This window comes from Motacilla alba, chromosome 1 (assembly GCF_015832195.1).
Source record: "Motacilla alba alba isolate MOTALB_02 chromosome 1, Motacilla_alba_V1.0_pri, whole genome shotgun sequence".
NCBI classification, from domain to species: Eukaryota; Metazoa; Chordata; class Aves; order Passeriformes; family Motacillidae; genus Motacilla; species Motacilla alba.
In genome coordinates this window covers 9,465,732-9,480,205 of record NC_052016.1, presented here as the reverse complement: position 1 = coordinate 9,480,205, position 14,474 = coordinate 9,465,732, and the positions used below count along the sequence as shown (strand labels likewise).

The window sequence follows — 14,474 nt, the reverse complement described above, 5'->3', positions numbered from 1 at the left end:
ATACATTAAAAACAGGGAGTTAGAAGGATGTTTTCCTCTTCTCTGCACCACGTGGAGCTGATCCATATGGAATTTAACCGTCCCTGTGGGCAATTTGTCAGGCGAGGGAGCTGGGAAAGCAGCAGCTCGCTGGTGGTATCCAACGCAGAGGATTACAAATATGCAGATGAGCTGCTCCCTGCTAATTGCACACCAATTTGGGAGGGGCGTAATTTGTGCGGCACGGAGAGATTTCAGATAACCCCGGGGCTGGATGGAATCTCTGCCGTTTCCCTGGGCAGCATCGTGTTCCCATCAGCTGCCTGTCCTGGTAATTGGGCATGATGGGCCGAGGGCTGCGGGAACAAGCAGCTGGGATTTCTGGGATCCCAGGCATGACAGGAACACACAGGCAGTCGCACGCAACCCCGTGCTAATGAACAGCGTGATCTCCCAGCAGGGGAAAGGAAATATTGCAGTGGCACAAAGATGGGGAAGAACTCTTTGTCAGGGAATGCAGCGAGAATGGTTTCAAACTGTCACAGGGCAGGGTTAGGTGGGATATCGGGAAGGATTTCCTCCCTGTGAGGGCGGGAGGCTGCCCAGAAAAGCCCCATCCCAGGAAGTGTGCAAGGTCTGTCTGGATGGGGTTTGGAGGCTCACTGGGAGCGAGAGGCAGCACTCACATGGATTGGCCAGTGGTTTACCAGTGTGGAGGTACGTAGCTGTAGGTGGGGGTTCCTTGAGCCCTGTACGTTGGCACGGACACTGGATGTGCTCCGATGGCGGTGTGTTGGGGGGTGGTCAACAAGGTTCCTGCAGGGACACAGAAACACTTGTCACGCAGCAGAGGAGCTGGCATCTGTGGGTACAGTGGGGCAGGAGCAGCATCACCTGCCTCCTTTTCCCTTTTTCCCTTTTGCCCCTTCCCTTTCCCCTTTTCCCAGATAATTCTTTTGCCTGCCAGACCTGATTCAAAGTTGCTGGACACCCACATGATTGGGATCAGCCAGCACCACAAACAGAATAAGAACACCTGAAGCTCCAGCAGATTTTCTATGCTACTTCTGGCCCTTAACCTTTAAGGTTTTCCTTTTTTCCAGTGTTCCTTGTCCCTACAGACAGGAAGCAAAGCTGGCCACAACCTGCTGACATCTACCTGCTGAAAGCACTAGGCTAAACTGGGACAAATCACTGCACAGATCTGAAACAAACTGGATGGAAAGGGAGATGAGGAAAAAAAACCCAACAGATCTCCAGGGAAAACTGAGATGAGCTTTTTTTAAAGTCAGCAACCAGTCAACAGAGGGATTTTAGGTCAAAATTTGCACAGTGCCTTCATGGGGAGGGAGAACACAGCCCTGGACTACTCTGTTCTGGGAGCAACTGGGTGCTCAAACCAAATTCTCAGTTTCTGGGCATCTCTCTACAAATGTTATTAATGAAATTCTAACACATCCCACGTGCATTAATTACATTTATCCACTTCTCCAATATAAGCAACAGTAAACCTCTCAGAGTGGTTCTTGTCACATCCAGGCTGCAATATCTCTGCTTGGAATAGGGATTGTGTCCCATTACAGACTCCTATTTCACAGCTAATGCAGATGCAAAAGGATGAATGATGCATTTCTTGGCATAATTCAATATACAATCCGAATAATTGTTAAGGAGAAAAATACAGGCTTTGGAAAAAATAAAACCAGCCCCTTATCTCACTTCACGTGCTGCTAATTGCAGTTAGAATCTGCACGTAAAATTTAGAGGAACTGGGATAGATAAAACAATGTTAACATTGATTTTGTCAAACAAAAACACGACCATAAGTGTCTTTAAAAAAAGAGCTTGAGGGAAATACAACTACTTGAGGATGGACCAACCTGGTTATTCCTTCACTTACAGAACAGACAGAGGAAGGAAAAATATATTTAAGGATACAGAATAATGTATCTAAGGATGCAGGAGTGAGCCAAACCAAAGGTCTCCTCTGCTGAGTCAGATCAGGATTTGGGGCAAATTACTGCATTTTTGCCTGCACAGGAGCAGTACCCAGCAGGTGAACAAGGGCAGCAGTTGTGATGCACGGGGAGATTTTTTGCCCAGAGCAGGGGAAGGGCTCCCTCCTTACCTGCTGACATTGCCATGGTGGTGCCAGCCACCATGCCCATGGCCACGCCGTTGGTGCGGGGCGCGGCCACCGGGGCCGGGTAGATGGCCGAGGGGATGCTGTTGGGCTGCACCACCGTGGTGTGGTGGATGACGTGAGGCTGGGCCGCGTACACGGGCTGGGTGTAATAAGCTCCCTGTTGGAGAAGGGGAAAAATAAAAATAAAAAATCCCACCATCATTCCAGGTTCTTTCCCAGCCTAAGGAGTTCTTGGTTCTGGGACTCGAGTGCTGCCAAAGGGCTGGTGGCTGGTGTTCCCATGGATGAGCTCCTGTGCCTCTGATGCCTTGCGAAGGCTGCCCTAGAGCAGAGGCTGGGCAGAGTTACAGAATAAACTAGGGATTTATTAAAAGGCTCTCCTCAATGGATACACCTTGGGTAGTACAAGAGCTCAGCCAGAGCTGCATCCAAGATGAACCAAAATGGTCACAAAATGGATGACCAGTCACAGGGTCTCCCACTTTTTTAAGTTCTGCTCCATTTGCATATTGGGGTTAAATGTCAAATTACAGCTCCAGATTATGAAGTCCCATCCTTCCTGTTTTCTCTCTTCATTTCACTGTTGTTTTTGCTCTTGGGCCTGAAATTTGGATCATCCTTGGTCCCCAGCTAGAGAAGGAATTGTTTTGTCTCCCTACTCTGTGAGGAGACCTTACCAACACTTAACATGAAGCTCAGAACTACACACCTAGGCAGAACAGAATCTGAAAAATATGAAAGCTAAAACCTGAGGCATCACCTAGAGACCTGACCCTGGGGATATGGGGAATGCTGAGGAAGGAATCAACAGACAAGGAGTCAATCCATCCAGGACAAACCCTGCTGCCTCCCTTTGATGGGATCAAACAGGGCCTGGACACAAACGGCTGCTGGTTTGAAAAGGAACAAGAGATGGAGGGAAAGGACAAGCCATGGTTCTTGGGTGATCCCAAGGTGCCTGGGTCTAGGTATTGTGTCATCTTCTTGGGTTTCACACAGGGCTCCGAAATCCAGCCTGCCAAGGCTCGCAAGGGGAGAAGGATGCATGGGAATAAAAGGAGCCAAGAAAAAGGAGAAAAAGTTTCACATGCGAAGTAATGAAGGGCCTGAAATGAGGAGATGCACAAGGGAGAGAACTGCTGTCCCAGGACAGGTGGCAGCACCGTAAGGACCTGCAAACCAGGCATGGGAGGAAAGAAAACAAGGATTTGAATCAGCAAAAGGGAGACTTTACTGTGCATTAGGGAAAGCCCCATCAGAGAACCTCTGAAGGTGTGGATTAAGGGGAGAAAGAGGTGCAGGGCAACTATTCCACCACTCCTTTCTTTCAGGAGCCACAAATGTTAACAGGACAAATGACAAATTCTGTGGCTGAGACTGGAGAAGAACCAGTGTGCAGGGGTGGCTTGGACTCCAATGGACTCAGGTGTGTTGGGATGCGGCTGAGGGGACAGGAGGTGGCACCTACCTGGGTGTACAGGTTCTGCTGGGGGTAGGCACTTGTGATGGGGACAGAGGTGGCACCTACCTGGGTGTACAGGTTCTGCTGGGGGTAGGCACTTCTGATGGGGACAGGAGGTGGCACCTACCTGGGTGTACAGGTTCTGCTGGGGGTAGGCACTTCTGATGGGGTACATCGCGGTTTGGTACGGGTTCGGAGACGGCGAGTAGGGAGGAGGGGCGTTGTTACTCTGGGTCGGTGGCACCTTGTAGGGAGTCCCCGCAGTGTACCCTGCCACAGACACAAGAGGGGTCCCAGTCAGGGCGTGGAATGGCTGCTCAGGGCTGGCAGGAGGGCTGGGAGAAACCATCCCTGGAGCAAATGGGCCCTGAAGACTTCGTGGGATGGAGAGGAGAAGGCAAGGCTCAGCCCAACCAAACTTATTTAACTTATTTACTCAAATATATATAACTTATTTACTCCACCAGTGTTCAGCAATTAGAGAAGGCCAAGATTTCAAGTCTAATATCCCACATCATCCTCCAGGTACTGAAACAGGGCGAAGAACACGTGGAGCTTTTAGAACTCCCAAACAGCATCTCACCCCCTCCTGATTACTGCAGATTGGAAAAATAGGTGTTAATTAACAAGGGGAATAGCTGTGACTCTTTTCCTCACATTAGCAGGAGAGCAACCATCTTTGAATGAGAAGTGGAAAAGGTTTGAAATATTGATCAGAGCAGAAGTGCAGCCTCCTCCATCAGGACTCCTCAAGGAACCCAGCATCACCCACAGACCAACCAACCTCCTGGTTTTACATCTAATGGATTTTTTTCTCTATTCTGAACTTGTTTTTTCAAACAAATACCTCAGAGGCTGCCAGTTCTCAGTGTCACACTTCATTTCTGAGGAGTGTCTAGATGTGTGGACCTGCTCAAGCCTGTGTGATTTCACCACTTTGAATACCAAGACTTGCAGTGTTTCCTGATTGATGAATCACAGACAGTTTATCTCCTATATTAAAAAGGTATTAAAACACAATAACCCAGGCAGATGTAATCTGCTGTGTTTATAAACTGGGGAATAAACAGAACAACCTGCAGGTAAAACAATGTGAAAACAAGGTTTAATGACACAAGATGATGGAGGCTCCTCTCTGTCTGGCAGATAATTTTAAAACCTAATTATGACTAACACCTTATTAGGATTAGGCTGGTGTGGCCCGTGCTGCTGCCGCTTTGCGGTTCAGCAGCAGCAAGCCTTTAAGCTCCAGCTTCTATTAAAATTGCTGATTAAATCCCTCATGTCACTCGAGAAATCTCAGCCTTATTGATCCTGCAGCTCACAAGTGCCCTGGATGGCAGAGAAATGGTTTTCTATAAAAGGCTTCTTGTGAGGAGGAAAGAGCTCAGTGGGGAATTTTGTGTTGCCTTCGCTGCTTGTTTCCAGGGTTCACCACAAGCAGGATTCCTCAGCTGGGCAAGGAACTGACAGGGTGTCCACAATTCTGCCCTTCTGCCTCCCTCAGGTGAGACCCCACCTGCAGAGCTGCCTCCAGCCCTGGGGATACAGCAGGAGGACGTGGAGCTGCTGGAGGGAGTCCAGAGGAGGCCACAGAGCTGCTCCGAGGGCTGCACCATGCCTGGTGTACAGCCCCTACCCCAAGGAATGGTAGGGACATAATTTTCCAAGAGAAACTCTCCCAAAGGCTTTTAAAATATTTATTTTTAATAACTCTTTTCGTTAAAAAAAAAATAAAATCTTCCTCTCACCTTGTTGTGTAATTGATTGAATTTAGCAGGAAAAAGGAGTCTGGAGTAGCTGTAAGATGAGGAACACTCTGACCCCACACCACTCATGCCCCAGATAAAGCAGGGGCCAGAGGACACCCCACATACCAGGGAAAGCATCCCAGGGTTTATCAGGGAGCTTATCAACCCTCCTGGAGGCACTTCTTATCCTCTTCAGGGATGAGATGACAAGGCTGCACTGGAAAAGCCTGTTTGACTGTGATCCCTCAATGGCATCTCCTCCCCCTTCTCCTGCTCAGCCAGCCTGGGTTACAAGGTGGGAGTTTCAGCAGTGCTCCTTGAAAATCAGGCTTTATTTTGGAATTCTTTCAGTTTTAAGGGGATGGGGAATAATGTCCCTTTGGAGATAAACACCTGTGAACAACCCCAGCTTGCTCCCAGGGATCAAACACTCAGCTAAGAGAGAGTTTTCGCCTTCTCCACTGGAATTCCTCCTCTGCAGGAGCAGCAAGAGGGTCAGTGCTCTCCTTTTCATGATCCTTCATGGTTTTAATCCATCAAAGCCAGGCTGGATGGGTCTTGGAGCAACCTGGTCTAGTGCAAAGTGCCCACAGGGGTTGGAACAAGATGGTGTTTAAGTCCCTCCCAACCCAAACCAGTCTTTGATTCTGTGATCCCAAATAACTCTGTCCACAAAGGGGAGACAAACAGGCACAAACCAACCCAGTAACCCCCCAGAAGGAAAGGTTTATTTACTGAATGCTGCAGAAGAAGCCTGGTAGGTTCTGTTCTCGGTGCCGGTGTCCACCGGGAGGTGGAAGGTGCCCTCGGTGGCACAGGACGAGGAGGTCTGGGGCCAGGCCTGCTTCATCAGAAGTGTGGCTTGAGTGGGGACAGAAAACAGGTGTCACACAGAGCAAAGAGAGACAACTTCCCACACTTATGTCACATTGGAATCACCTTGCTAATCTCTTCCCTCCAGGTTCCTACCCCTGGGGTGCTCAGCCCCACAGAAGGGACTTCACACCTTGGTCAGGGCTTGGAAATCTTCCTGGAGTCCCAAGGCTGAGCAAGGATGTTCCACACCCTCCACACCTGCTGAGACTCTGAATTAGCCCCCTCTGAAGGTACAGCTGTAATTCTGGAGTGTCAGAGGGCTGGAAGTCGGGAATGATTTGGATCAATCCTCCAGACTGGGGAAGCTGAGGAGGAATTGTCACTGGGGCTACAGCCTGCAGCAGCACAACACCTCCCCGTGGATGGGAATCCACCTCCCAGAGAGTGCAGGAAGCACTGCTGCAGGTCTGCTGGTCCACCAAACCCCCCTGAGACTCTCCTGGACTCAGACAGGAATGGGGAGCACAGAGGACACCAAGCAGTGCTGCTTTGCTGGCCATCAGCGCTGTGGGAGATACTCATGGGTGTGAGATCCATCCGGATGCTGCTCCATTGCTGGAGATGTGGAAACCTGCTCCTCCCTCCTCCTCCTCCTCCAACAGAAAACCAGGAGCTTTGTGGGAAGTCAGAGATTCAAGCCCAATTTCTCCTCCACTCAGTCACTGATCATTTTCTGCACCAAGTGTCTGCCCTCTCCCAAAGGTTTGGGAGTTATTAAGGATTTCCAGGCTGCCTTGCTTTATTTTCCATGCTAGGCTGCACTCAGGAACATCACACTGGAGAGCGACTCCCAGAGCTGCCACAGAAACACTCCCTCACTTATGCTTTTATTCAGAATCAGATTCACTTTTGCCTCTGGATTTCACAGAGGTTTTAATCTCTGAGACTGATGAGACAATTCATTCCAATGTTACACGAATCCTTCCTCTGTGGTTTTCCCTCTCCACATTAAACCTGCCACAAAATCAAGGCAATTTGGGTTGGAGATGGCTGGGAGATTGCCACAGCTCTGCATGTTCTTTATTAAATCATGGATCCTCGGAGAATCCATCACTTAAAACTACACAAAAGGTGGACCAAAGAGGCTTCCAGGAACATTAATACCTCCTGGTCCTTTGCAATAATTCACAGGGATCACAACCCAGCCATGACTATCTAATATCATTTAAGGGCTACCTCCAATCAGTGTCTTCTGGATTTGGTTTATCCTCTCACCTAAATATAAATAAAATAAAGAGTTTTTATTAATTATCAGTTTAATCCCTGGCAAATCAACCAGTGGGAGCTGAGCAAACAATGTGAGCTGTGGGTCTCTGCAGCACTGGGACTGCTCTGTTTTCCTGACAGGACCTTTAGATGACGTGGGAATGTTCAGGACATATTTTAAGTGGAAAAGACAAAAATATGAACCCTTTCAAAGCATTGTAGGCTATCTTGCTTTTCCCTAACAACCTCATTTGTGATGGATACAGCCCCCGGCCCTGAACAAAGTTTGCAACAAGCTTAATTCCCCAGGCAGTCCCGTGCCTGAGTGCCTCAAAATGATGAGAACATTTATTCTTGGAAAGCCTTGTGAGGCACTACAGGATATTGACCTCTCCAGACCCCAATTTACCCCCTAGGGTGTCCCCAAAGAGTCAGTGGGCACCTCTAGAGGATGGCTCAGAGCACTGCTGATGCTCCAACTCCCTTCTGCAAAGCAGCATTTCCTCCAGGCAGGATCCAGAAGCAGGAATGGGGGATCAGAGCCTTCATCCTGTCCCACAATATTCCCACACAGATCCCCAATTTCTGAGGCTGATTTCAGTCCTGCTCTGTAAGGGCACTGCTGCAAAGCCATTACTGCTGCCCTGCATTATTAATAAACACAGCTCCAGCCTCAGCCAGCCTCCACGAGCAAAGTGTGTGTCCTACTTTCAGGAAAATAAAAAGGGAGGCTTTAATGAAGGAAGTTAAAACAAAACAACCATGAGTAAGACAGAATGCCTGCGAGGGAATATGCACCAGGCTTAAAGACATACATAATTTTATTTTTTTTAATTGCGTCTCTGCAGCAGAGTGATTTTAGATGCTCATTTCTGCATACTTAAAAGATATTTTTTAAGAACAGTGTCCTAAAAAAACAGGCTTATTGCAAGCATGAGTTTGCAATGCTGGTGTTTTGCTTTGTGTCTCTCCCTTTAAAAACTGTGGAAAATGCAGCAGGAACTTGAAGTGGAATGGAAAGGAATTGATAGAGTCACAGAACATCCTGAGTTGGGAGGGATCAACGAGGATCATCCAGTCCAACTCATGTCCTTGCTTGTAGGGCTCCTTTGGAATAATCAGGGGAATAATTTAACACCTTTTGGGTTCAAACACCAACAAATACCTACTAGAAACCTGGCACTGGGAGAGGGAGCAATCAAGACTGGCTCCAGTCACCATTTCCCTTTCCTCACTGGAGAACTGGACCAAGGGGACTCCAGACTTCTCCAAGTTCCTCTCCTTGTTTCCCTCTGATGCTGTTGCAAAGCTTAGGTCACTACATCATTTAATTTTGCATGTGGGTCACAGGATTTTGGGAAACAAGAGGTCAAGAGAAGAGCATGAGGCATGGCTGACTTCCAGTGAAGCATCAGGGAGTGTTTGGAGAACATCAGGGACAAAAGCAGGTGGGATTTGAAAACCAGAATTTTCTTCGCTCAGGGGTTGATCTCCTGCCAAGACTTTGCATGGAATCCACCAAAATGCATGAGGTTTGAGGCAAGAGACATCTGAGAGGGAGCAGGAGCATCTGCAGGGTGGAGCAGAGAGGGTGATCAAGCTGGGACAGAATGGTTCTCCTCAAGAGACCTTGCTTGCAGTTACCTCCCAAGAATTCAGCAGCCACAAGCTCTTCCCACCCTTTCCAACCTCTGTTCCGAGCAGTATTGAGGGGCACCTTTCCCTGGGTAATTTCCATCTGGAGAATGATATGAACCCTGGGTTTGTGACTGCTTTTTAGTGAGCTGGAGGGATTTCTGCCAGCATGAACCATCTCCTGCCCAGCCTGGGAGCTTTGGAAGAGGACCTTGTCCATGGATGGGATGTTCAGGAGCAGTTATTCTGCTGGGAGCATGCAGCATCTCTTTCTTTTTTAGACTCAATGTCTAAAATCCCTTAAAAACATATTTAGAATTAGTCTGCTGTTTCAGAAGTCCAAGATTTTAACCCCCAAGCTGATTCCCAGTGTGTCTGAAGGACACCAGGAGCACATTCTTCTCCAGGCTTTTTCTAGCCTCCTGTGTGACAGCAGCTCCTTCAATTTGAGGAAACACTCTCTGTACTGATGAAGGTTTTAGCTCAGCCACTGAACCACAGAATTAGCTCAGCCCAATTCCATTTAACACAGTTGAGGGTGCTGTCACTCTGTCACATGTCCCCACTGCTGGGAGATTTTATGGCACTTCTTTTCCATCAGTTAGCTCTCAAAATCTCTTATTTTTTCCTCCTGGAAGTCTGCTTTCCATTTAGAAGGGACCACTGAGTGTGGTGCTGGGAGGTCCTGAGCAGCAGAGCCTGCTCCTGCTTCCCAGAGTGGTTAAAATGGTTTAATATCCTGCTGTGATATTAAACGGTATTGATTTCAAGAGCTGCAAAAATTGTTTAGATCAGAACCACAGAATGATTTGGGTTGGAAGGGACCTTAAGGACAATCCAGTTCTAACCCTGTGCCTTGGGCAGGAACACCTTTACCTAAACCAGGTCTCTCCAACTTGCCTTCATGATTTATGGGAAACTCTATGAAAAGTTTCAGCATTTTCATTCCAATTTTAATCTTCATAGTTTCCTTGCTAGTTTAGTGCTTAGCTGTGTTACCCACTGGGAGGTTTTTGTTCTCCATAAAAATTGACCTGTCAGCTCTCTGAACATCAGGAGATTTCCAAGATGGAAATTATTAAATGGTGTCTAAGATGTACAAGAAGCAATTCAGACCCCCTAAAAATCCCTATCCTTCAGTGATTTGGGGTTTCCTGTCACTCGGGTGTTCCCTTGGCCATGCGCCCACTCAGTGGAGGAGCTGCTGCCTGCACAACTGGGGACAAGTGACATTTTATAATATCCAGGCCAAAATGCCAGAATGCTGCAGTATTTATATTCCTGGCTGAGCAGGGAGGACATTGCCAGCCTCTGGCAGGACAAGCTACTAATAAATTTATGGGCTTTTTCTTAATCTATGGAGTTGTTTTCATTTAATTCCTCCAGTGTTTTATCCTTCAGGGGAAAGGAGGGTGGCCAGCACAAATCCAGGGGAACAAAAATTATTTCATGTTCCATGTTAAGGCTTTAATGGGAAGAAATGCAGCTAAAGACCTTATTAAAAGCACATAAACCCAAACAAAACACAACAGATCCCTTCCAGAATCATCCACAATAAACAGTTCCATGGAATATGTGTAAACTGTGATGTGGAGAAGGCAAAACCAAAAGATTTTGGCAACAAAATCCCTCATTCCTCTTTCATCAGCCTTGGAAAGCGCCTGAGCCTGGGGATCCACTGATTTTATGACAACTGGGAGACTGAAAACTTGGCAATTAAGGGGAAGAGAGGGTTTAGCAAGACTGGCACAAAGTCCAGCTTTGTGTTCCTTACGCAAGCAGCTCTTCCTGCTGCACACTGAGCTCAAAAGGATTTTAGCTTCATTTGGAAGTGCTAAAATCCTGCAGCTCGTCTGAGGCAACACCACTCAAAATAAACATCTCAAGCAACCAAAAGTCGAATTGAAGGGTGAGATATTATTTTTCATCTCCAGTGTGTGCTTGGGAAGGGATGAGCAAGGCATGTTTTCAGGCCTTCCTCAGGACTTTTACCTGGGGCGTAGCCGGGGCTGCTGGTTGGATACATGTTGGGATTGTAGGCTGGGGCAGCAGTGGGATAGCCTGTTGGATAACCTGAAAGGAGAGGAAAACAGCATTAGGATTTTATCAATTCAGCAAGGATGGCAGCCCTGAAAAGCAATAAACAACCTGTGAGTGCACAGAGGCCACCGAGGGATAAACACAGGTGGATTCTCTGGGGATAGGAAGGACCATGAATGTGCTCCACATGGGACATCATCAATATTTCATCTTTATTCCTGTAGGAAACAAGGATCAGAATGCAGAATGCAGGTGTGCTCACTGTGCTTTGGAGCAAACTGCTGGGAAAATCCATACTATGAACACAAAATCATGTACAAATCCCCACCAGCACAGCAATATTGGAAAGGTTTCCCTGGGCTGTGTGGCAGCACTTCGGAGAGCTCAGCACACCCATTAAGCAGAGTTTCTTGCTGAAGGAAAGGCAGGGATCTTGCAGGAAAACATGCCAGCCTTGGATTCACCCATGGCTGCACAAGTGCTGCTCCCGGAGGGACCTGATTACCTGCCAGGCCACCTGGAAGGACCCTTTGGAGCCACGCAGGGTTTAATAGGCACTTTGGGCAGGGCTGCAGAGCATCTTCAGCTTGCATCAGCCTCACTGGCACAGGTCAGAGGGAGTTCAGGGGAACTGTGGGATGGAAGTGGGGCGCTGGAAATCGTAGCACACCCCAGAGCCTGTGTGCACCCACACAGTGCAGGTGCCCAGCATCCAACTCCTACTTCACTGGAAATTGCTGTCCTCTGTGAAGAGCACAGCCACAACCTCTGCACCTTGGTTTGCTCCTTTTTCACAGAACCACACAATGTCCTGAGCTGGAAGGGACCCCAAGGATCATCCAGCCCAGTCCCTGCTCCTGCACAGACATCCCAAATCCCACCCTGGGCATCCCTGGAGCACTGTCCAAATGCTCCTGGAGCTCTGTGGGGCTGTGCCCATGCCCTGGGGAGCCCGAGCAGTGCCCAGTACCTCTGGGGAAAGAACTCTTCCCTAAAATCCAGCCTAAACCTGCCCTGGCAAAGCTCCAGCCCTTCCCTGGGGTCTTGTCACTGCTCACCATTTTGTTTTTCATTTCCTTCAATTTCTTGCAGGTTTTCCCTACAGAAAAGAGCAACACCTGAACAGCTTCATCCTCCTTAGGTGCTGCTGAGTAAATCCCCCTGGCTGAGGGAACAGGACACCTTAACCCTGCTTTGCTGCTGGACAATTTGGCTCTGCTGAGCTTCACCACTCAGTTTATCTGTGTGTCCCCTTGGCCATCATCCCAGAGCAGAGCCAATGCAATGGCCCTTGGAGAGTGTTTCCATGCCAAGCCCCACTGATACTGCCTGTTGGCTGCCAGCAAAGGCTGGGAGGAGGCAATTAGCAGTGGATTTACACCCATCTTTTTTAATATTTTATTTTGTTAAATAAAAGCCAGCGTGGGTCTGTACTTCCCTCTTCTGAGCACCAAGAGAGCCACAGCACAGTCCCTCCTCCCACACCCCAAATCCCACTGCTCCCAAACTCTGGCACCACTGACTTTTGTGGCAAAATGTTGAGGTTCATTTGAATAAATCTAATTCAACAGTCATGGCCACTGTACTGGAATAAATGACTGGATGTTCTACCCTCTCATTTTCATCAGTGATATATTTGGCTTCTAAATCAGGTTAATTAAAAATTGCTGTAGTTAATGTTGGATAAGCAGCAGTTTAACAGATTTTTTTTCTTGTTTTTTAGGCTACACAGAACTCTGTTTTCATCGTACACAGGAATATCTAAACCCTTTCAGCAATCAAGAAGCTCCTTGGAAAGTTATTTGCAGATCCAGTGATTGCAAGCAGAGCATTAATGATGAGGATCTTAAATCAGAAATATCCCTTCTCTCCAGTTCATTAGAAGATAACCATGTCTTTTCCAGGATATTCATTGCTCCACACTCTTCCTGTTTCCTCCTGGCCATCTGGCCAGGGGTGCTAAACCAACTCCAGCTCTCTTCTTGTATTTTCCCTAAAATTGTGCATTTTCCTGTGTTTTTACATGGGGTTTTACCTTCTTGGCACACAGTTTAGTGGAATCCCAGACTGGTTGGGGTTGGGAGGGACTGCAAAGATCATCCCAATTCCCTGTCACAGGCACAGATAATGATGGCTGTGTGTGCCATGGTGTTGGGAAGTCCCTTGCTCATTTGCAAGGGATCTAGATGACAGGCTCTTGGGGCTCCAAGAGGTTCTTCTGACCTTTGCTGCTGGAAAATGCCCCAAATAAGCCCTGAATCTCCTAAACTGCTGCAGTCTTTAGTAATAATCCTTAATTACCAGTCCTCAGTCACCAGCCATGACAAACACAGTCTGGTGTTGTCACAAATGTTTCACCTGCGCCCTCTGAGATGCCACCAGCACTCACCCACTGTCAAAATCAGGGAAAAAAAAAAAAACCTCCTTTACTCAGACCAAAATTTGCAATGTTGGGGTTATACCTTAAAAAAGGAGCCTGAAATAAGTCAAACCACAAGAAGAGGGAGGTTTTGGGAAAGATTTTTCGTCCAGACGAGTATTGAAGGATTTATTTCAGGCAGATGGAGGCAACAGTGTATTTACAGAATCACAGAATTGTTTCACTTGGAAAAGACCTTCGGTACCATCAGCACTGCCAAGGGCCGCCACTGACCCATGTCTCCAAGTGCCACATCCACACCTGTTTTAAAACCCTCCAGGGCTGGGGACTCAACTGGTCTTTCTCCTTTTTTTGGGGTTTAGTTTCTGCTTGGCAGGACTCTTCCTTACAGTGGTATCTTTTGTTCTGAAGGTAAGTTATGGCTGGGTTTGCATTCATTTCAGCTCAAATAAATAAGATTTCTATCAAGGAAGCTTTAATAGCTTTGGATGCAAAAAGAAGCCCTGCTCTGCTCTATCTTTCACTCTGATCTCATAAACTTTGATAAGTGCTGACCTCCAGCAAGAAAACTTGTCCTTTCTATTTTAAGGCAAAGCAGAGATGGGAAAGGTACAGGAAAATTAGTGTGGATTGCTCCTTTTTTTGGACATAGTGAAAAATAAAAAAGTAGCAGAATCTGGGGCAATTTGTGCCAGAAGAAACATGCCTGGAAATTCCCAGCACTCAAAATCCAGCAGGTTTAAAAATACATGAGGCATTTTTTATTTAGCAGGGCCTGTTGTGATTGGACAAAGGGAAAGGTTGCAAACTGCAGGAGGGTTGATTTAGATTAGATATGAGGATGACATTTCTTACAATGAGGGTGATAAAACATTGGCACAGGTGCCCAGAGAAGCTGTGGCTGCCCCTGGATCCCTGGAGGTGTCCAAGACCAGGTTAGACAAGGCTTGGAGCAATCTAGGATAGTGGAAGGTGTCTCTGCCCTTTAAAAGGTCTCTT

The 14,474-nt window shown here is 47.5% G+C and overlaps 1 protein-coding gene across 2 annotated transcripts in view; it reads right to left on the bottom strand.

The window, feature by feature from the left end:
• The window catches only part of FAM168A (family with sequence similarity 168 member A), a 129,594-nt gene that overhangs the window by 5,052 nt on the left and 110,068 nt on the right, over positions 1–14,474 (bottom strand). For both annotated transcript variants that reach the window (XM_038158935.1, XM_038158850.1), the window contains 5 exons: positions 11,048–11,128; positions 6,074–6,199; positions 3,715–3,857; positions 2,108–2,282; positions 666–795 (listed from right to left, as the gene is read on the bottom strand). In XM_038158935.1, coding sequence (XP_038014863.1) covers positions 683–795; positions 2,108–2,282; positions 3,715–3,857; positions 6,074–6,199; positions 11,048–11,128 — 638 coding nt within the window. In that variant the 3' untranslated portion in view covers positions 666–682. The remainder of the gene's footprint in view (positions 1–665; positions 796–2,107; positions 2,283–3,714; positions 3,858–6,073; positions 6,200–11,047; positions 11,129–14,474) is intronic.